Source organism: Aquarana catesbeiana, unplaced genomic scaffold (genome assembly GCF_042186555.1).
Source record: "Aquarana catesbeiana isolate 2022-GZ unplaced genomic scaffold, ASM4218655v1 unanchor233, whole genome shotgun sequence".
In the NCBI taxonomy this organism is placed as follows: domain Eukaryota; kingdom Metazoa; phylum Chordata; class Amphibia; order Anura; family Ranidae; genus Aquarana; species Aquarana catesbeiana.
Genome location: NW_027362661.1, coordinates 3,120,347 through 3,144,273, shown reverse-complemented (window position 1 = coordinate 3,144,273; position 23,927 = coordinate 3,120,347). Strand labels below are relative to the sequence as shown.

The 23,927-nt window shown below is 44.9% G+C and overlaps 3 protein-coding genes across 6 annotated transcripts in view; 2 read left to right on the top strand and 1 right to left on the bottom strand.

Annotated features, from left to right (window-relative positions):
* The window catches only part of LOC141121905 (uncharacterized), a 619,894-nt gene extending 596,207 nt beyond the window's left edge, over positions 1–23,687 (top strand). The window contains 1 exon segment of the mRNA XM_073611661.1: positions 21,979–23,687. Coding sequence (XP_073467762.1) covers positions 21,979–23,180 — 1,202 coding nt within the window. The 3' untranslated portion in view covers positions 23,181–23,687.
* The window catches only part of LOC141121851 (uncharacterized), a 90,318-nt gene that overhangs the window by 7,001 nt on the left and 59,390 nt on the right, over positions 1–23,927 (top strand). The gene's annotated exons all lie outside the window — the stretch shown is intronic.
* The window catches only part of LOC141121841 (uncharacterized), a 168,785-nt gene that overhangs the window by 100,661 nt on the left and 44,197 nt on the right, over positions 1–23,927 (bottom strand). The window lies entirely within an intron of this gene.

Here is a 23,927-nt window from a genome sequence, read left to right as displayed (position 1 = left end):
GTGCAAAAAAAGTTTTAAAAACGGACGTTTTTTCGGGAGCAGTGATTTTAATAATGCTTAAAGTCAAACAATACAAGTGAAATATTCTTTTAAATTTCGCACCTATAGTATGCCTGTAAAGTGGCGCATGTTTCCCGTGTTAACAACAGTCCAAGAGCAAAATGACATTTCTAAAGGAAAAGAAAGTCATTTAAAAGTACTAGCGGTAGCGCCGGCAGCTATAATGAATTGTCGGGTCTCTGCAATACTCCTAAAAGTAATTGAAAAAAACGGCCTGGGATTCCCCCACAGTGCATTACCAGGCCCTTTGGGTCTGGTATGAATATTAAGGGTAAACCCGGACCAAAATAAAAAAAAAAAAAAAAATGCGTGGGGGTCCCCCCAAATCCCATACCAGGCCCTTCAGGTCTGGTATGGATATTAAGGGGAACCACGTGCCATAATTAAAACATTTTTAGGCCCTTCAGGTCTGGTATGGATTTTGAGGGGGACCCCCACGCCAAAATTTTTTTTAAAAATGGCGTGGGGGTCCCCCTAAAATCCATACCAGACCCTTATCCGAGCACGCAACCTGGCAGGCCGCAGGAAAAGAGGGGGGACGAAAGAGCGCCCCCCCTCCTGAACCGTACCAGGCCACATGCTGTCAACATGGGGAGGATGTCCCCATGTTGATGGGGACAAGGGCCTCATCCCCACAACCCTTGCCCGGTGGTTGTGGGGGTCTGCGGGCAGAGGGCTTATCGGAATATGGAAGCCCCCTTTAACAAGGGACCCCCAGATCCCGCCCCCCCGTGTGAAATGATAACGGGGTACAAATGTACCCCTACCATTTCACAAAAAAGTGTCAAAAATGTTAAAAAAAAGACGAGACGGTTTTTGACAAATCCTTTATTAATGACTTCTTTCCCCGCTTCTTCTTCCATCCTCTTCTGGTCTTCATTCGGTTTTCTTCCTCCATCTTGTTCTTCCCTGCTTTTTCCTCTTCTTCCTCCGATCCTCTGCTTCTTCCTTCGGTCTTCTTGTCGGCATATTCCTTCGGCGTCTTCTCCGCTTCGTTCTTCGGACTATCCGCATCCATGGGAGGTTCCCGCTGTGTGACGCTTCTGTTCTTCTGACAGTTCTTATATAACTGAGGGCGGGGCCACCCGGTGACTCCACCCCCCGACGCACGGGGACTTCATGGGGACTTCCCTATGGCTTTCCACGTGATGTCAGAGGGGGGCGGGGGTCACCCGGTTACGTAACGCAAGGAAGAAGCAGAGGATCGGAGGAAGAAGCGGGGGAAGAACAGGATGGAGGAAGAAAACCGAATGAAGACCAGAAGAAGCGGGGAAAGAAGAAGACATTAATAAAGGAATTGTCAAAAACTGTCTCTTGTCTTTTTTAACATTTTTGACATTTTTTTTTTTTGTGAAATGGCAAGGGTTGTGGGGATGAGTATATCAAAAACAAATTTTCCACGCTTAGGAAATGAAGGAACTGCAGCCTCCCTATAAGGGACACCACCAGGTGAAGTCCAGGATAATTAGGACTGTAGAAAAGGGAAGTGGCACTGTTCGAGAGTGACAAAATATATTATAAAATAGGTGAACCTCTGTGTAAATGATGTAAACAAACCTAAACCTAAGCTAAACCAAGTGAATGTAATGTTCAACAAAGAAAATAAAAAAATAAAAATAAAAATACATAAGTAAGTGAATTAGTTGGGGTGTATACGTATATCCCCAGTCACTTGTGTGTACGTGCATATACAAAAAAACAAAATGCAGAAAAATTAAATAAAGTGACATAGGATGACTGGTGTTATTCAAACTGGGATGATATCCCCAAGTGTAGATCCCCCTAAATATAGATATGAATAAATATAAGTATGAATAAATATATATGATCAAATGTCCATAGTGTACAAAGGCAGACCAAAAATAAAATGCAAAAATGTAAAAAAAAAAGTGTAAAAAGATGCCCGCAAGGGTGTATGCAACCCAACAAAAAGTAATATATATGTGTGTATATATGTATATATATATATATATATATATATATATACACATACATACACACACATATACATATATATATACACTCACATATATATATTATTTTTATTACAATTAAGAAATCATAATAGTCCCAAAATAGTCAATCAAATGGCATCTGTGAATATTGGACTGTGCACACACAAATTAATGGTGACTCTTCAGTGCTCCCCTCTTCCATCCGCATCCCCCTCCTGTGATTGCACTCACCAGAGCGCCTCACCCCTGCAGGGGTAACAGGCGTGTTAGCTGTATCCAGATAGCGTTGTCCCCTTTGGCAAGATATCCCTCTGGTTTCACACAGCTCCCTAAGGGGCAATTGCTGAGTGTTCGTCAGAACTCTGCCTCATTGACCATCGCATCCGGGCTCTCCTCAGCGCTGGGCAGGCAGTATTGCTATGGTGTCCCCACCAACCGAGAGGTCAGCTAACAGATGCTGCACCTCTCGATGCTTCGATCTCCACCGAGCCCCGCCCCTCCGCTGCACACACAGCGCCGCTCCACAGGGACAGGCTGGAGCAAAATGGATTTTTAGGGGAACCCCCATGCCATTTTCTTTAAATTTTGGCACAGGGTTCCCTTTAAAATCAGGTCTGGTATGGATTTGGAGGGGGACCCCCACAACATTTTTTTTTTGTTAATTTTGGCGCGGGGTTCCACCTACTATCCATACAAGACCTGAAGGGCCTGGTAAAGAATTTGGGGGGACCCCCACGCATTTTTTTTTTTTTTTAATTTTGGTTCGGGGTTCCCCTTAATACTCATACCAGACCCAAAGGGCCTGGTAATGCACTGTGGTGGAACCCCAGGCCATTTTTTCAATGACTTTTAGGAGTATTGCAGAGACCCGACAATTCATTATAGCAGCCGGCGCTACCGCTAGTACTTTTAAATGACTTTCTTTTCTTTTAGAAATGTCATTTTGCTCTCGGACTGTTGTAAACACGGGAAACATGCGCCCCTTTACAGGCATACTATAGACACCCCCCAGGTATGAAATTTAAAGGGATATTTCACTTTTTTTTTTTCGCTTTAAGCATTATTAAAATCACTGCTCCTGAAAAAACGGACGTTTTTAAAACTTTTTTTTGCATTGATACATGTCCCCTGGGGCAGGACCCGGGTCCCCAAACACTTTTTATGACAACTTGCATATTAACCCTTAAAATTAGCACTTTTGATTTTTCACGTTCGTGTCCCATAGACTTTAACGGTGTTCGTGTGTTTGAACAAATTTTTTGCCTGTTCGCATGTTCTGCTGCAAACCGAACAGGGGGGTGTTCGGCTCATCCCTATTTGATTAGAGCACAGACTTTTACATGTTGATAATAATGTGATAACATCCTCAAACTTTGGAACCTTAAACAGAAAGTGATAATGAGGGAGGAGTCAATAACCCAATGATGGTGGTCTTCAGGATCAGTCCAGTCTTTCTTTTTCTTTTCCAAAGATTTTATTGTGAAATACAAAGAAGTAAAGCAGCATGGTCATGTATAGTAGGGTATAGCATTTACAAGATTAACCCCTTCCCTCCCGACCGTACGCAGATGTGCGGCCTCGGTTTCAGGGGTTATACCGGGATGATGCCCGCAGCTGCAGGCATCATCCCGGTACCGTGTTTTAGACCGACGATCGGCTTTCCAGGGATAACAACCGATGCGGCTAAAAGCCGCTTGGCTGTTATACCGGTGGAGCGGGAGGGGACGTCCCCCCTCCCGCCGCTCTCAACGGGCCTCCCAATCCACTGGGAGACCCGATCAACAATCCGCCGCCTCCGGCGGCTAGCCACAGACTGGAACAAAGCTGGAAACGGCTTTGTTACAGTCTCCTGAATGTAAACACGGAAGCGACGTCTTTTACTCATTTCCCGTTTACTCGGCTGCCAATGGCGCCGGTTTTAAAAAAATATACAGTATTTAGAATCGCCGAAAACGGCGATCTGAATACTTTGAAGTGCAAAGGAGGGATCGGGGGTCACCACCTATTACTATCACAAGGGATGTTTACATTCCTTGTGACAGCAATAAAAGTGATCAAAGTTTTATGTTTTTTTAAACACAATTTACTAATATAAAAATAAATAAAATAAATAAGAAAAAAAACAAATTTTAAAGCGCCCCTGTCCCCACAAGCTCGTGCAGCAAAGAAAATGCATAAGGAAGTCGCGCCCCCATATGTAAACGGTGTTCAAATCACACATGTGAGGTATCGCCGCGATCGTCAGAGCAATAATTCTAGCACTAGACCTCCTCTGTAACTCTAACCTGGTAACCTTAAAAAAAAAACTTAAAGCCTCGCCTATGGAGATTTTTAGGTACCGTAGTTTGTCGCCATTCCACGAGTGCGTGCAATTATAAAGCGTGACATGTTTGGTATCTATTTACTTGGCGTAACATCATCTTTCACATTATACAAAAAAATTGGGCTAACTTTACTGTTTTGTTTTTTTTTAAATTCATGAAAATGTGCCTTGTCCCAAAAAGTTGCGTTTAAAACACCCGCTGCATAAATACCGTGTGACATAAAATATTGCAACACTCGCCATTTTATTCTCTAGATTCTCTGCTAAAATATATATATATATATATATATATATATATATATATAATGTTTGGGGGTTCTAAGTAATTTTCTAGCAAAAAATACGGATTTTAACTTGTAAACACCAAATGTCAAAAATAGGCTTAGTCATGAAAGGGTTAACATATTCATTGCAAAAAACAAACATAACCATTAACTTTATATGACATTAAACTTGTTTCAGTATCGCCCATCACTGGGTGGGATGACTGACTGCCTGTCCAGTCCTATAGAATGAAAGAACTTAGTGAGTGCTACACATGTTGTCTGACATCTGTTTCTACACATGAAGTGAGACATCTCATTGGAATAGTGGTACCAGGAAATGATATTATTTAGCAGTACTTAGGCCAAGTTCATTTATATGGAGATATGCAACCTTACATTTATAGGATAAGTAGGTGGAGATAGTCGAAGGGAAGATATGGGAGCGGGGAAACTACAAAGGGCACGAGGGAAAGACGAACGGTTCCCACAGCCTGAGGAGTGTAGGGTATATCATTTACATCCGGAAGTAGGTTCATAGTGGGATTATGGGTTGGTAGGTAGGGATAAGCAGAACACCCCTCGCTTTGGTTCAAGGCAGAACATGCGAACGGACCGAAAGTTTGCGCGAACATTCGAACCGTTAAAGTCTATGGAACCCGAACGTGAAAAATCAAAAGTGCGAATTTTAAAGGCTAATATGCAAGTTATTGTCCTAAAAAGTGTTTGGAGACCCGGGTCCTGCCCCAGGGGACATGTATCAATGCATACAAAAGTTTTAAAAATGGCCGTTTTTTTGGGAGCAGTGATTTTAATAATGCCTAAAGTGAAACAATAAAAGTGAAATATTCCTTTAAATATCGTACCTGGGGGGTGTCTATAGTATGCCTGTAAAGTGGCGCATGTTTCCCGTGTTTAGAACAGTCCCTGCACAAAATGACATTTCTAAAGGAATAAACAGTCGAACAGTTCGGGGGACTCCTCCGTGCATGATGGTGGGGCTAGGAAAGAAGTGACTGATGACATTGAGCCGATGGAATAGGCCGCTTTGGCAGCTGTATTGGCAGACAAACTACTCTGAGCCTGGATGACAGAGGATGAGGACGGCTTAGTTATCCACTGTACCAACTCTTCTGCATGTTGTGGATCAACACGGCCAGCTGCCGAAAAAAAGGTCAAGCGCGCCCCACGGCCATGTACTGAGGATGCACCGTGTCCACGACCAGCACTGTTGACTGTAGACACAGAGCCTGCTTGCCCTCCTTTAGTGGCCTGTGAGCGTCTGCCTCTCCTTGGTGGCCTTCCGGACATGCTGTAAAATGTTATTAGCAAAACACAGCCTGAAGTTTACTAGAAAAAGTACACCAGGAATGGCCTGCAGTCAGATAATGGCTTGGCTAGACTAGAATGCAGTGGATATATATATGTAGGAGACTGTATATATATTTAATGCACTGCTTATCACTGAATTAAACATGTGTTCATACGAATTTCCGAAAATTCGTACATTCGGAAGCATCCGAAATATGAATTTCTATGCTTCCGAATTGTATACGAAATTTTGTTGACGAATTTCGGATCCAAATTTCGCTACAACGGAAACGTGACTGGTGTTTTGTTGACCAATCAGAGGTTTTCTTCTGCTGCTGAGTGAGGGTTGGGAAAATTACCTTTTTTAAAAGCGGAGTTCCACCCAAAAGTGGAACTTCTGCTCATCGGATTCCTCCCCCCCTCCGGTGTCACAGTTGGCACCTTTCAGGGGGGAGGGGGGTGCAGATACCTGTCTAAGACAGGTATCTGCACCTACTTCCGGGAATAGACTCCCATGGGAGTCACGCCCCCTCCCGCACTCCTCCGCTGTCTCCTGGGAAAGACACAGGTCCCCGGAGATAGCGGGGACCATTGAGAAAGCACAGCGCGACTCGCGCATGCGCAGTAGGGAATCGGGAAGTGAAGCTGCAACGCTTCACTTCCTGATTCCCTCACTGAGAATGGCGGCGGCAGCACCCGAGGATCGAGGGACGGTTCAGTCTCGGGTGCCGACATCGCTGGACCCCGGGACAGGTGAGTGACCTTATTTTAAAAGTCAGCAGCTGCAGTATTTGCAGCTGGTGACATCTAAAAAAATTTTTTTCGCGGAACTGGTAGTCGATTGGAGATTCAGAATCGGACAAAATAAGAATGTTCGTTAATATCGTTATATCATTGTCTTAGTAATTACAATTATTCGTTATGATGAAGTTAAAAACCCAGGAAGTCAGCACAGCACAGGGATGGTGGGAGCCCCTCATAATGAGCACAGCAGGGGTACAGCGCCAGGAGGAAGTCAGCACAGCACAGGGATTGTGGGAGCCCCTCATGAGCACAGCAGGGGTACAAACCCAGGAAGTCAGCACAGCACAGGGATGGTGTGAACCCCTCATAATGAGCACAGCAGGGGTACAGCCCTAGGAGGAAGTCAGCACAGGGATGGTGGGAGCCTCTCATAATGAGCATAATGAGTCGACGACTGCCATATTGAGAAAGGTATTTTTTTGCTTTTTAAATTCATCATTATGAACGTTCGTAATTGTTATGAAACGTTAACGAACCTAACGAAATTTCGTATTTCGCACAAATCCAAATTAATTTTCGAACACAAATTACGAAATACGAATTAATGGCTAATACGGAACGGAATGAAACAAAACAAATTTATTGACGGTGCACATGTCTACACTGAATCGCCTGCCTGCCTGAAAGCATATTTGAAAAATGACACCAGGAATGGCCTGCAGTCAGATATAGGCTTGGCTACACTGGAATGCAGTGGATATATATATATATATATATATATATATATATATATATGTAGGGGGCTATATATATATTTAATGCACTGCAGATCACTGAATCACCTGCCTGCCTGTCTGAAAGTGTATTTGAAAACGTACACCAGGAATGGGCTGCAGTCAGATATAGGCTTGGCTAGACTGGAATGCAGTGGATATATATGTACGAGACTCTGTATATATATTTAATGCACTGCAGATCACTGAATCACCTGCCTGAAAGTGTATTTGAAAACGTACACCAGGAATGGCCTGCAGTCCGATATAGGCTTAACTATACTGGAATGCAACGGCTAATATGAAATGGAACGGAAAAAAACAAATTTATTGACGGCGCACATGTCTACACTGAATCACCCGCCTGCCTGCCTGAAAGTATATTTGAAAACATACACGAGGAATGGCCTGCAGTCAGATATAGGCTTGGCTAGACTGGAATGCAGTGGATATATATTTGTAGGAGACTGTATATATATTTAATGCACTGCAGATCACTGAATCACCTGCCTGCCTCCCTGAAAGTGTATTTGAAAACGTACACCAGGAATGGCCTGCAGTCAGATATTGGCTTGGCTAGATTGGAATGCAGTGGATATATATATCTAGGAGACTGTGTATATATTTAATGCACTGCAGATCACTGAATCACCTGCCTGCCTGCCTGAAAGTGTATTTGAAAACGTACACCAGGAATGGCCTGCAGTCAGATATAGGCTTGGCTAGACTGGAATGCAGTGGATATATATGTAGGAGACTGTATATATATTTTATGCACTGCAGATCTCTGAATCACTTGCCTGCCTGAAGTATATTAGAAAAAGTACACCAGGAACAGCCTACAGTCAGATCTAGCTACAATGGATACAGTGGATATACAGTATATATATATATATAAGACTGACTGTGTGTGTGTGTGTGTGTGTATGTGTATATATATATATATATATATATATATATATATATATATATATATATATATATATATATATATATATATATATATATATATATATATAAAATACACTGCAGCTAACTGAATCGGCTGCCTGCTCAATCTAAATGAAATGACACTCTCTCGGTCAACGCCAGCAACACACTACACAGGGCCAACGTGCAGGCGGCCTTATATAGTGTGGGGCGTGGACTTAACCCCCTAAACCATAATTGGCCAAAGGCACCCATAGCCAAATGGCTCTCTTTGCTGACGCCGCTGTGATTGGCCAAAGCATGTGGGTCATAGTGCATGCTTGGCCAACCCTGCCTTTGGCCAATTATGGCTCTCTTTGCTGATGACGCTGTGATTGGCCAAAGCATGCCGGTCATAATGCATGCTTGGCCAATCATCAGACAGCAATGCACTGAGATGTCACAGTGCATTATGGGGCGTGACGCGCCGCTCGAATTAGGCACGTACACCCCATAATGTTCGTATTTCGACGAACGATCGAAAAGCCAATGTTCGCGTCAAACTCATGTTCGACCCGAACATAGAGCTCATCCCTATTGGTAGGGTGCCAAACCACTTCTAATTGTATTGCGTTCAAGATAGTTTATCAATGCAGACGGGCATCTGCCAGTTAACCCGTCACATTTTGTGTTGTCACCACATTTAGTGTTTCTTTAAAGTTGAACCAACATGCCCATGTGCAGGTGAATTTAGAGGGGTCATCCTGTGTGACTTCCATTTCAGCCATGTGGCTAAGCTGACAATACCAGTCCATTAACGTTGGGGATGTGGTGGTGCCCCATATTGCTGGGATCCAGCGCCTAGCAGCATTTACTAAATGAAGAGCCAGAGATTTGTGATATTTGGATTTTGAAAGGGAAGTATGATGTAGCAAGTATTTGTGCTGGAGTAAAGTCAAGGGTAGAGGTGGTGATTTTACATCATCATGCACCGCTTTCCAGAATTCCTGTCATTTTGGACAGGATCACCAGATATGTAACAAGGATCCAGGTGCGGAACCGCATCTCCAACATAGAGGGGAGGTTGAGGGAGAAAATTTGTGTACGATTACAAGTGCTGTACCACCCCGGAAAAAGCTTAAATCCCATTTCCTGAACTGGAATATTTACTGAACCTTTGTGCATGTGGGTAAGGATTTTATCCCAGTCTGTGTCTGTAAGGGTTGAATTCAAGTTGTGTCTCCCATGTCTGACAGATTTTAGTGGTACTCGAGGTGTATGTGGAAAATAAAAGGGAGTACAATATGGAGATCATATGTCGTTGTGCCACGTTTCCTGTGCAAATTGCCTCGGAGTGTGGGAGCAGAACCAATCTGGTGAGGTTCTCGGGTGACTGAAAAAATGCCGTTACTGAACGTAAGTCCAGAATGGGAATATAGCGTTTTGCATCTTTGCCCGTAGTGCTTCAAAGGATTGAAAGGCCAGCATACACCTATTCATAGGGGCCATACGCCTTTTAGGAATTGATTGGAAAGGCCAGGAGAGAAGTCTGGATTACGAACGTTAGAAGCCCATTGAAGTCTATGGGACTCGAACATTCGAAATCAAAAGTGCTAATTTTAAAGGCTAATTTGCATGGTATTGTCCTAAAAAGGGTTTGGGGACCCGGGTCCTGCCCCAGGGGACATGTATCAATGCAAAAAAAAGTTTTAAAAACTGAAGTTTTTTCGGAAGCAGTGATTTTAATGATGCTTAAAGTAAAAAAAAAAAAAAGTGAAATATTCATTTAAATATCGTACCTGGGGGGTGTCTATAGTATGCCTGTAAAGTGGCGCATGTTTCCTGTGCTTAGAACAGTCCCTGCACAAAATGACATTTTTAAAGGAATAAAAGTCATTTAAAACTGCTTGCGGCTTTAATGTAATGTCGGGTCCTGGCAATATGGATGAAAATCAGTGAGACAAATGGCATGGGTACCCCCCAGTCCATTACCAGGCCCTTTAGGTCTTGTATGGATATTAAAGGGAACCCCGCACCTAAATTAAAAAAGGAAACGGCAGTATACAGGCTCTGTACTCTGAACAGCAGTATACAGGCGGTGCAAACAAGACAGGGACTGTAGGTTTGTTGTTAAGTAGAATCTGTTTGTAATTTTGAACTGGTACATTTTTAACGTGTTTAGCTCTATCCAAAAAATCTATTTTAAGCTTTTTGGAAAACATAGGGAAGGGTTATCACCCCTGTGACATTTGTTTTGCTGTCTGTCCTCCTCTTCAGAAGATTTCACCTCACTTTTTGTCCCGATGACAAATGTTTTTTGAAAATTTGGGGTTTTTAGTGAAACAAGGATTGGTGATAAAGCATCAGTGTAAAGGAGAAAAGTTTTTCCCATATTAACTCTTACAGGAGAGAATTTCCCTTCCATGGGGTAGATTTCACCTCACTTCCTGTTGTCTCCTTCCGTTTGCAAGTAGGAGTCGTTTGTAAGTTGGATGTTGAAAGTAGGGTCCTGCCCTATATACTCAGCAGAAATTTGGGCCTTAGGTGTTGTTGTGGCCACAACACTGTAAGCCCTCACAGGGCCCTGCTGTGAAATATTAGATCAAGAATTGTAATTACATGCCCCTGTTGAACAGGGGCAGAAAAATTGGGCCTTTGGTGGTGGTGGTGCTGGTGCCACAACACTGTAAGTCCTCACAGTTACTCTTTGTGGGCGCAGAAACGGGCCCTGCTATGAAATATTACATCAAGAATTCTAATTACATGTCCCTGTTGAACAGGGGCTGAAAAATTGGGCCTTAGGCACTGGTGCTGGTGCCACAACACTGCAACCCCTCACAGATACTCTAGTTGGAGCGCAGGAACTAGTCCTGCTGCAAAGAATTGCATCAAAAATTGTAATTACACGCCCCTGTTAAACAGGGGCTGAAAAATTGTGCCTTAGGCACTGGTGGTGGCGCCCAGAACCAAAAATGTTCTTACAAGCTATCAGCATGATCATTGAGGAGGAAGAGGATAATTACTCAGGATAGTCACTCAGCATCAGCATAGGCAGTCTTTGAAGGGATCTGACATTTCCAAAAAAATTATTCGGTTACATCAGCATCAGGTGCTTGGTAGCTGGTGGTGATCCAAGACTGATTCATTTTTATGAAGGTCAGTCGATCGACCGAGTCGGTGGACAGGCGCACCCTGTGATCGGTTACAAAGCCTCCAGCAGCACTGAATGTGCGTTCCGAAAGAACGCTGGATGCAGGACAGGCCAGTAGCTCAATTGCATACTGTGCAAGCTCTGGCCAGTGATCCATCCTCAAGACCCAGTAACCCAGAGGATTTTCGGTGGGAAAGGTGTCCAAGTCAGATCTTGCCCCTAGGTATTCCTGCACCATGTAAAACAGAAGCTGGCGATGGTTGCTGGAACCGATCATACCTTGGGGCTGCGGACTAAAAAATTGTCTGAACGCATCAGTCAGACGGCCACCTTCTCCACCGCTCCTTCTTTGACTGACCGAAGCCTCAGCAACATGTTGTCCAGATACAGGAGTTTGTAACCTCCCAGTCTCTGCACAGACCTTTCTGCAAGGCCTCCCGAAGATGTTTCATCCTCTGCTCCCTCTGCAACGGCAAGATAAGGTCCGCAACCTTACCCTTGTAACGTGGATCAAGGAGGATTGCCAGCCAGTACTGGTCCTTCTCCTTGATACCACGAATACGAGGATCCTTCCACAGGCTTTGCAGGATCAGGAAGGCCATGCAGCGTAGGTTTGCTGAGGCATTCGGTCGGGAGTCCTCTGGGTCACTAAGGACGACATGATCCGCAGCCACCTCCTCCCAGCCACGTACAAGTCCATGTGTTTCTTGGAACTGTAAATGATGCCTTAAAGACTGCTGCTGATGCTGAGTGCCAGGCTCCACCTCCATACTGACACAATCTTCCTCCTCCTCCTCCTCTTCCTGTGTGATCGGCGGGCACGCAGGAACACTGTCTGGATAAAGGGGGCCTTGAGAGCTAAGGAAGTCCTCTTCCTGCCTCTGTTCTGCCTCAAGTGCCCTGTCCATTATTCCATGCAGCGTGTGCTCCAACAGGTGGACAGTGTAACTGATGCATGCACTGTCACTGCTCACCATCCTCGTGGCCTCCTCAAATGGTGACAGGACAGTGCATGCATCCCTGATCATGGCCCACTGGCGTGGGGAAAGAAAAACAAGCTCCCCTGACCCTGTCCTGGTGCCATAGTCGCACAGGTACTCATTGATGGCCCTCTGCTGCGTGTGCAGCCCCTGCAGCATGGCCAACATTGAGTTCCACCTGGTGGGCATGTCACAGATTAGGCGGTTCTTGGGCAGGTTAAATTCCTTTTGGAGGTCTGCCAGCTGAGCACTGGCGTTATATGTTCGGCGGAAATGCACACAGACTTTCCTGGCCTGCCTCAGGACATCATGTAAGCCCTAAGTAACCGCTGCACCACCAAGTTAAGGACGTGAGCCAAACAGGGCACATGGGTCATTCGTCCCTGTCGGAGGGCGGAGAGGAGGTTGGTGCCATTGTCGCAAACCACCATTCCTGCCTTAAGTTGGCGTGGCGTCAACCACCTCTGAACCTGCCCCTGCAGAGCTGACAGAACCTCTGCCCCAGTGTGGCTCCTGTCCCCCCAAGCACACCAGCTCAAGCAACGCATGGCATCTTTTGGCCTGCGTACTTGCGTAGCCCCTAAAACGCCTACAGAGCACCGCTGGTTCCGAGGACAAAGCACAGGAAGAGGCCATGGAGGAAGAAGAAGAGGAGGGGGTGGAGGAGAGAGGTGTGTCAGAATCACTAGTAGTGGCATTTTGGAGGCGTGGTGGCGGAACAACCTCCAACACTACTGCCCCTTGTCCTGCATCCTTCCCAGCTGCCAGCAGAGTCACCCAATGCGCCGTGAAACTTAGGTAACGTCCCTGTCCATGCCTGCTGGACCATGAGTCAGCGGTAATATGCACCTTACCGCTGACCGCCCTGTCCAGTCTGGCCAAGACATTGCCTTCCACATGCCGGTAGAGAGCCAGAATCGCCTTCCGTGAGAAAAAGTGGCGTTTGGGAACCTGCCACTGAGGAACCGCACATTCCACAAACTCATGGAAGGGGGCAGAGTCTACCAACTGAAAAGGTAGCAGTTGAAGTGCTAGCAATTTTGCCAAGCTAGCATTCAACCGCTGGGCATGTGGATGGCTGGGAGTGAACTTCTTTTTGCGGTGCAGCAGCTGGGGCAGGGAAATTTGCCTGGTACAATCTGACGTCGGTGTACCAATAGCAGATTGCCCGCAAGTACTTGGCTGTGACACACCTAATTCTACACCTTCATTCCTCTCAGTGCAGGTCTCAGAGAGGACTGAAGGTATAGTGGGGTTGGAGATCCCAGCTGATGAGGAGCAAGGAGAGGTTCTCTTTGTTTTTTGGTGTGGGTCTTTTAGGTACGCTTGCCAACGAACTGCGTGGCAGGTCAACATATGTCTGGTCAAGCATGTGGTGCCCAAGCGGGAGATGTTTTGGCCACGCGAGATACACTTGAGACATATGTTGCAAATAGCAGCGGTGCCATCTGATGCACTCGTCTCAAAAAAGGCCCACACCAAAGAACTTTTGGAATAACGTGCAGAGACAGCAGCGCCCTGCACATGCGGAGCTTTGGGGTGTGATGCAGTCAGTGTGCTGCCCTTAGGCTGGCCCTTGAAGGGCATCCTGCCTCGTCGGTGATGTGCCTCCTCCTCCCCTCTCTCCTATCAGGCATCCACGTTGAGTCAGTGACCTCATCATCCCCTCCCTCCTCATCACTGGAGCAAACCTGGCAGTATGCTGCAGCAGGGGGAACATGACTGCCAGATTGCTGTCCTTCTTGAGCACCCCCTCTGTCCGTGCTCACGTTACTGCCTTCATCTAGCTCAGTATCATCATCAGAGCCTTCTAAACGCTGGGCATCCTCCTGGAGCATGTACCCAACACTGTGGTCAAACAGTTCGAGGGACTCCTCAGAAGCACATGGTGGGGCTAGGGAAGGAGTCACTGATGCCATTGAGCCGAAGGAAGAGGCCGCGTTGGCAGCTGCTTTGCGAGACAAAGTACCCTAAGCATGGGTGAGAGAGGATGAGGAGGATGAGGATGGCTTGGTCATCCACTCGACCAAGTCTTCCGCATGTTGCGGCTCAACGCGGCCAGCTGCCGAAAAAAAGGCCAAGCGTGTCCCATGGCCACGTGCTGATGAGGATGCACCATGTCCACGACCAGCACTGTTGCCTCTAGATCTAGACACAGAGCCTGCTTGCCCTTTATTGGCTTGTGACTGTCTGCCTCTCCTTGTTGGCCTTCCAGACATACTAATGGCCTGCAGTGAGATGTAGCTGCACTAAGCTGGGATATATATATATATATATATATATATATATATATATATATATATATATATATATATATATATATATATATATATATATATAGTGGTACTGCAGCTAGCATAGTATTATTAGTATGAGAACACCACCAATCTTCTACAGGTAGCTTTAGCTGAACACTGTGCAGAGGCCGCACTACACTAACTTGTAGCTTTAGCTGAACACTGTGCAGAGGCCGCACTACACTAACTTGTAGCTTTAGCTGAACACTGTGCAGAGGTCGCACTACACTAACTTGTAGCTTTAGCTGAACACTGTGCAGAGGTCTCACTACACTAACTTGTAGCTTTAGCTGAACACTGTGCAGAGGACGCACTACACTAATTTTTAAATAATGTAGCTGCCTGCGGTAGTGAAAGGATCAGGAAAACACCACCAACCTTCTACAGGTAGCTTTAGCTGAACACTGTGCAGAGGTCGCACTACACTAACGTGGAAATAATGTAGCTGCCTGCGGTAGTGATAGGATCAGGAAAACACCACCAACCTTCTACAGGTAGCTTTAGTTGAACACGGTGCAGAGGTCGCACTACACTAACGTGTAAATACTGTAGCTGCCTGCAGTAGTGATAGGATCAGGAAAACACCACCAACCTTCTACAGGTAACTTTAGCTGAACACTGTGCAGAGGTCGCACTACACTAACTTGTAGCTTTAGCTGAACACTGTGCAGAGGTCGCACTACACTAACTTGTAGCTTTAGCTGAACACTGTGCAGAGGTCGCACTACACTAACGTGTAAATAATGTAGCTGCCTGCGGTAGTGATAGGATCAGTTGATCAGTTGATCATAGGATCATGTATAAAGCCAACTTCTTTTTGCGGTGCAGCAGCTGGGGCAGGGAAATTTGCCTGGTACAATCTGACGTCAGTGTACCGATAGCAGATTGCTCGCAAGTACTTGGCTGTGACACACCTAATTCTACACCTTCACTCCTCTCAGTGCAGGTCTCAGAGAGGACTGACGGTATAGTGGGGTTGGAGATCCCAGCTGATGAGGAGTAAGGAGAGGTCCTCTTTGTTTTTTGGTGTGGGTCTTTTAGGTACGCTTGCCAACGAACTGCGTGGCAGGTCAACATATGTCTGGTCAAGCATGTGGTGCCCAAGCGGGAGATGTTTTGGCCACGCAAGATACGATTGAGACATATCTTGCAAATCGCAGCGGTGCCATCTGATGCACTCATCTCAAAAAAGGCCCACACCAAAGAACTTTTGGAATAACGCGCAGAGACAGCAGCGCCCTGCACATGCGGAGCTCTGAAATGTGATGCAGTCAGTGTGCTGCCCTTAGGCTGGGCCTTGGCGGGCATTCTGCCTCATCGGTGATGTGCCTTCTCCTCTCTCCTATCAGGCACCCATGTTGAGTCAGTGACCTCATCATCCCCTCCCTCCTCATCACTTGAGCAAACCTGGCAGTATGCTGCAGCAGGGGGAACATGACTGCCAGATTGCTGTCCTTCTTGGGCACCCCCTCTGTCCGTGCTCACGTTACTGCCTTCATCTAGCTCAGTATCATCATCAGAGCCTTCTAAACACTGGGCATCCTCCTGGAGCATGTACCCAACACTGTGGTCAAACAGTTCGAGGGACTCCTCAGGAGGACATGGTGGGGCTAGGGAAGGAGTCACTGATGCCATTGAGCCGAGGGAAGAGGCCGCATTGGCAGCTGCTTTGCTAGACAAAGTACCCTGAGCATGGGTGAGAGAGGATGAGGAGGATGAGGTTGGCTTGGTCATCCACTCGACCAAGTCTTCCGCATGTTGCGGCTCAACACGGCCAGCTGCCGAAAAAAAGGCCAAGCGTGTCCCATGGCCACGTGCTGATGAGGATGCACCGTGTCCACGACCAGCACTGTTGCCTCTAGATACAGAGCCTGCTTGCCCTCTTTTATTGGCTTGTGACTGTCTGATACTGCAGCTAGCAAAATCAACTGCCTGCCTGTAGTATTATTAGTATGAGAACACCACCAATCTTCTATAGGTAGCTTTAGCTGAACACTGTGCAGAGGTCGCACTACACTAACTTGTAGCTGTAGCTGAACACTGTGCAGAGGTCGCACTACACTAACTTGTAGCTTTAGCTGAACACTGTGCAGAGGTCGCACTACACTAACTTGTAGCTTTAGCTGAACACTGTGCAGAGGTCGCACTACACTAACTTGTAGCTTTAGCTGAACACTGTGCAGAGGTCGCACTACACTAACTTGTAGCTTTAGCTGAACACTGTGCAGAGGACGCACTACACTAACGTTTAAATAATGTAGCTGCCTGCGGTAGTGATAGGATTAGAAAAACACCACCAACCTTCTACAGGTAGCTTTAGCTGAACACTGTGCAGAGGTCGCACTACACTAACGTGTAAATAATGTAGCTGCCTGCGGTAGTGATAGGATCAGGAAAACGCCAACCTTCTACAGGTAGCTTTAGCTGAACACTGTGCAGAGGTCACACTACACTAACTTGTAGCTTTAGCTGAACACTGTGCAGAGGTCGCAGTACACTAACTTGGAGCTTTAGCTGAACACTGTGCAGAGGTCGCACTACACTAACTTGGAGCTTTAGCTGAACACTGTGCAAAGGTCACACTACACTGAAAAATAATGTAGCTGCCTGCGGTAGTGATAGGATCAGAAAAACACCACCAATCTTCTACAGGTAGCTTTAGGTGCACACTGTGCAGAGGACGCACTACACTAACTGTAACTACTGTAGCTAATAGGACTAATAGGATCAGAAGAACACCAGCAATTTTCTTCAAATAGTGTAACAACACCTGCCTGCCTGTCAGCAGGAAGATAATAACAGGAACGGATCTAGCTAAATTGAATACAGTGTATGTGTGTGTGTGTGTATATATATATATATATATATATATATATATATATATATATATATACACATATATACACACACAACACCTGGGATGCATATATATACACAATACACTGTAAGTGCAGCTGACTGACTGTCCTGCCTAATCTAACTTAAATCAAATGACACTGTCTCTCTGTCTCTGTCTCTCAACGCCGGAACACACTACACAGGGCCGACATGCAGGCGGCCTTATATAGTGTGGGGCGTGTACTAAACCCCCTGAGCCATAATTGGCCAAAGCCACCCTGGCTTTGGCCAATTACAGCTCTCTGTACAGACGGCACTGTGATTGGCCAAGCATGCGGGTCATAGTGCATGCTTGGCCAATCATCAGCCAGCAATGCACTGCGATGCCGCAGTGAATTATGGGCCGTGACGCGCCACTCGATTTTGGCGCAAACGGCCCATATTGTTCGCAATTCGGCGAACGACCGAACAGACGATGTTCGAGTCGAACATGGGTTCGACTCGAACATGAAGCTCATCCCTACTGTGGAGCTTGCTGGTCTATATAAATCCATGCTTTTATCTTTTGATGGAGATGCCAGTCAACAATTCTAGATAGGTAACATGCTAAGAAATATTTTAATATGTGTAGATATCAGACAAACCTATGCCTCCTTTTAGTTTGGGTCAAGTAAGCATGGTAGTTTAGTCTAGGACATTTACTGCCCCAGATGAATAGCGTGCAGGCTCTGCGATGCGCCATGAAGAATGCCTTGGGTAGTTGGATAGGTACCATTTGGAGTACATAAAGGAGGCGGGGGACTATGTTCATTTTTATTATGGTTGCCTGTCCAAACCATGAGAATAGCCCCATATGCCAGGTTTGCAAGTCACTTTGGATATTTCTTAGTAAGGGCAAATAGTTCAGTGTGTAAAGGTCTGATAGGGATGTTGGGAGTCGTATCCTGAGGTATGTTATCGATTGCTTTTGACACACAAAAGGGAAGCTGGCTTTGCGTGTTTTCACCTTGTGTGCTGTTAGCGTCACATTGAGAGTGAAGGATTTAGCAAAGTTAATCAGCATATTAGAAATGTTTTTGTAATGTGCAAAGTCTGTCAGTAGTGCAGGAATGGAAGTTAGTGGTTCAGATAGGGATAGTAAAATATTGTCAGCAAACGCTGCTATTTTAAAGATGCGTCCTGCGGCCTTGATTCCTTTGATGTCCTAAGGCAACGCAGTAAGGGTTCCAGTGTTAGAACAAACCAAAGCGGAGAGAGAGGGCAGCCCTGCCTACTTCTGTTTGAGATAGAGAAGGCATTCGATAGGTGACCGTTTACACGAACGTTAGCTGAGAAGCGTAAAGTGCAAATATGTAGTTAAGCATATTATGGCCTAAGGCAATGTGTTCCAAGACTGCACGCATGTAGTTCCAGGCCACCCTATCGAATGCATTCTCTGCGTCCAAAATTTGGAAAAATCCTTTGTGCTTGTTCTTTAGCCAGTAATGTAAGTTCAAGGCTTTCAGGGTATTATCCCTGGCCTTTCTGCCATGTATAAAGCCAACGTTGTCATTGGTTACAAGTAGAGGTCGACCGATATATCGGCCAGCCGATATATCGGCCGATATTTGGTGTTTTTTACTTAATCGGCATCGGCCGATTGTGCTGATAAAAAAGCCGATATAGCTTCAGCGCGACTTGCAAAAGACTTCAGTGTTTAGTTGCCTGTGTGAAGCGACTTCTCCCCCTCTCTGGGCAGCCTGCCAAATCTGATAAAAAGAACCTGAAGGATACAATGTTTACACTTCTGAATGAACTAAATTCCGTGTGTAGAAGTTCTCAGTTTAACCATTTAAAGACTAAATCTTTTCTGACATTTGTTGCTTACAAGTAAAAATCCAGTATTTTCTGCTAGAAAATCACTTGGAACCCCCAAACATTATATATATTTTTTTTAGCAGAGACCCTAGGGAATAAAATAGCGGTTGTTGCAATATTTTATGTCACACGGTATTTGCGCAGTGGTCTTTCAAATGTAATTTAAAAAAAAAAATACACTAATAAATTAAAAAAAAAAACTAAGCAGTAAAGTTAGCCCATTTTTTTTCCATCCAGAAGTTTTGATTACCTGTTTTTGTGTATTTAATATTTAAGAGAGGTTTTTTTTATATTTTTTTAATCTAAATTCTACATACAAGTGAACTGATTGGAGGTTTGTTTTGTTTAATAAATGTTTAAATGTAAAAAAATTTCCGTATCACTGAAGGTTGCTTTCACACTGGAGCGGGCATGCATTGACGGTAAAAGACTGCTAGTTTTAGCAGCTCTTTACCGTCATTTTAGCGGCGCTATTCGGCTGCTAGCAGGTCGCTTATAACCCAGCTAGCGGCCGAGGAAGGGGTTAAATGCGCCCCTGAAGCGCTGCTGCCGAAACGCTTTGCAGGCGATTCGACAGTGGTGCGCATTCATTTCAATGGGCAGGAGTGGTGGTATACACTGCTCCAAAGATGCTGCTTGCAGGACTTTTTTTAATATCCTGCCAGCACATCGCCTCAGTGTGAAAGCACTCGGGCTTTCACACTGAGACTGCAGGGGAGCCGTTTGACAGGCACTTTACAGGTGCTATTTTTAGCCCAAAAGCGCCTGAAAATGCCCCATTGTGAAAGGGGTCTAACTGTTAGATTTTATGAGATGAAGGTAAAAAAAAAAAAAAAAAAAAATCGGCCTAATATATCGGCCCAAAAAAATCGGCATCACATATCGGCCATCGGCCACCGCGATTTGTAAATATCGGCATCGGCATCGGCCAGAGAAAAACCCATATCGGTCGACCTCTAGTTACAAGTGATGGCATAAGTACCGATAAACGATTGGCCAATATTTTTGCAAAGATTTTTAAGTCAACATTGAGCAAGAATATGGGCCTATAATTGGTAACCTGAATTGGATGAATGCCTTGGGTAGTTGGATAGGTACCATTCGGAGTACATAAAGGAGGCGGGGGACTATGTTCATTTTTATTATGGTTGCCCGTCCAAACCATGAGAATAGCCCCTTATGCCTGAGTAACCTGAGTTGGATTCTTTCCTTCTTTGGGGTTTACTGTTCTTTGGGGTTTACTGTTATGTGTGCTTCCAACTTGCCAAGAAGGCCATTCGGATTGGACGCTAGTGAGTTGAAAGCGGACAAATAAGGGACAGTGAGAATGTCAGCAAAAATGTTGTAATAGGACGTCAAGAAGCCATCAGGGCCAGGACTCTTTCCTACTTTGAGTTGTTTTGAAGAAAGGGCTAGTTCCTTGTGATAGGATGGTTCATATTTTGTAAGTCCTCTCTAGAAATAGGATTTGAGCTATATCCTGTTAGAAAGGCCAAGATAAGTTCTTGCCTCGAGATTTGGTCAGTCCTAGAAGGTGAGTTTGGTCTTATGTTATAAAGATTTGTATAGTAATGAACAAATTGGTCAGCTATATGGTCCATTGAAGCTAGAAGACACCCCTCCGAGGATTTAATATGTTGGATTGTGGTGGCCGCTTTTTTAGATAGTAGGGCTCTCGCTAACATCTTACCACTCTTATTTCCTTGCTCATAGAACAGTTTTTTGGATAGGATATAGTTACATCTTAATGTCTATCCTAGTTCAGTGAGTAGTTATTTTAGTAAGTAAGTCCTTAAAAAGATTTATCAGCACGGGATTTTTTATGTGAAGTTTTCAGCACACTGATGCGGTCTGTTAAAGCATCTAAATATGCCTGTCTATCCTTCCTCTTCTGTGAGTACAGTCTTCATCTTGGTTGTTCTCCCCCAATCCTCACTCTCTGACCTCGGGTGGGGCTCAACCCGCTGTTATTCATGACTAAATCATGGAATAAATAAGGAAGTGCAGTACTTCTTGTGTTGGGAAGATGGCAATGAGTGATAGAGGGGGTGGGGACACTCGTCCTATAATCCCCTCATCAGTGTCACTCCTATAAAAGACAGTTCTCATTGTTTCCTCACTCTCTGACTAAGGTCCATGAATAAAGAAATGAACTGGTAGGAGATCAGAGGACCCATTTACTAGTTACCTTGAGGGTGGAATTGTAAGATCCTCAGAGACAAAGCTGCCTGATGTGGGCGGAGTCCTGGTTTAGGGGAACCAATCTGCTCATGTCTAGTAATAATCTTTGTATTTCTATTTTAGTAGATGGACGGGAGATGAGGAAAACCTCAGAGGATTGTCTCACTTTGTCTCCAGACTGTAAAGTAGAAGATGAGGACATCACACAGTATAGTCCAGGAGAAAACCCGACTACCTCAAATGTCCATCCGGCACCACACAGTGTAGATGGACCATCGTATTCCTCTTATCCTGAGGAACCTCAGACTGTGAGGGACGGTGCCGTCCTTCCAACAGAGAAGAGCTTTTCCTGTACTGAGTGCGGGAAGTGTTTCCATTATAAATCCCGTCTTAATAGGCATAAAAGATCTCACACAGGTGAGAAGCCATATTCCTGTCCTGAGTGCGGGAAATGTTTTTCACAGAAGTCCGATCTTTACACACATCAGAGATCTCACACAGGGGAGAAGCCGTATTCCTGTCCTGAGTGCGAGAAATGTTTTTCACAGAAGTCCCATCTTTACATACACCAGAGATCGCACACAGGCGAGAAGCCACCTTCCTGTTCTGAGTGTGGGAAATGTTTCCATTCTAAATCCCATCTTAATAGGCATAAACAATCTCACACAGGTGAGAAGCCGTATTCCTGTCCTGAGTGCGGGAAATTTTTTTCACAGAAGTCCGATCTTTACACACATCAGAGAGTTCACACAGGGGAGAAGCCATTTTCCTGTTTTGAGTGTGGCAAATGTTTCAATGTAAAATCCAGTCTTACTGTTCATAAAAGATTACACGCAGGGGAAAAACCATATTCCTGTCCTGAGTGCGGGAAATGTTTTTCACAGAAGTTCAATCTTTACACACATCAGAGATTACACACGGGGGAAAAGCCGTATTCCTGTTCTGAGTGCGGGAAATGTTTTTCAGACAAGTCCAATCTTTACACACATCAGAGATTACACACGGGGGAAAAGCCATATTCCTGTTCTGAGTGCGGGACATTTTTTTCACAGCTGTCCCATCTTTACAGACATCAGAGATCTCACAGGGGGAAGAAGCCGTATTCCTGTCCTGAGTGCGGGAAATGTTTTTCTGATAAGACCAGTTACTTGTACCATCAGAGATTACACACGGAGGAAAAGCCGTATTCCTGTTCTGAGTGCGGGAAATGTTTTTCAGACAAGTCCCATCTTTACACACATCAGAGCTCTCACACAGGGGAAAAGCCACATTCCTGTTCTGAGTGCGGGACATTTTTTTCACAGAAGTCCAATCTTTACAGACATCAAAGATCTCACACGGGGGAGAAGCTGTATTCCTGTCCTGATTGTGGGAAATGTTTTTCAGTGAAGTCCAATCTTAACACACATCAGAGATCTCACACGGGGAAGAAGCCATTTTCCTGTTCTGAGTGCGGGAAATCTTTTTCACAGAAGTCACATCTTTACAGACATCAGAAATCTCACACGAAGGAGAAGCCTTATTCCTGTCCTGAGTGAGAGAATTGTTCCTCACTGAAGTCCTGTCTTCCTGTACATCAGGGATCCCACACAACCCTTGAGGTGTATTAGTGCCTTGAGTGTGGGAAATGTCTTCTATATGAATGTTGCTGGACATCACAGCTCTCATGTGTGGAAGAAGCACACCCTGATATACACCTCAGATATACTCCATGGCTGATCTTCATCATGTAAGAAACAGTTCATAAGGAGATCAGAGATCACCAAAGACATGGATGAAGTATTCTACCGTGTTGGCCATTGATAGCAGTAGAAAAATAAAAATGAAGTCATTACCTTTCATTGGCTGATTACATTTTGTGGTGTAGAGATTTAAACGTCTATTTTTAAAAAAAAATTGTTAAAAGAATATGACAAGGACTCACACAGCCATTATGAATTTTGGTGATCTTTTTATTTTGTACAGTGATTTCCAATAATCATTAGCTCCATCTTGTGGCAATATTGAAGAACAGCAGGATTAAAGTGTTACTAAACCCAAAACAGTAAAATCTGTCTGTATATGCAGAATAGCATGCTTGTTATACTCACTGTGGAACCTAAGGGGTTAATCCTCTGTATTGTGTAAAAAAAGTCTCTTTGATCCTGTATGCACAGATCTTCCCCCTCCTGCAGGGTCTCTCCCTTGGTAAGGCCAGATAATACACAGTCAGAGTAGTCCTCCTGCACATACCCAGTTTGATCTTTATTGCTGGAGAGAACATTTTCTTGAGCTGAGATTTTCAA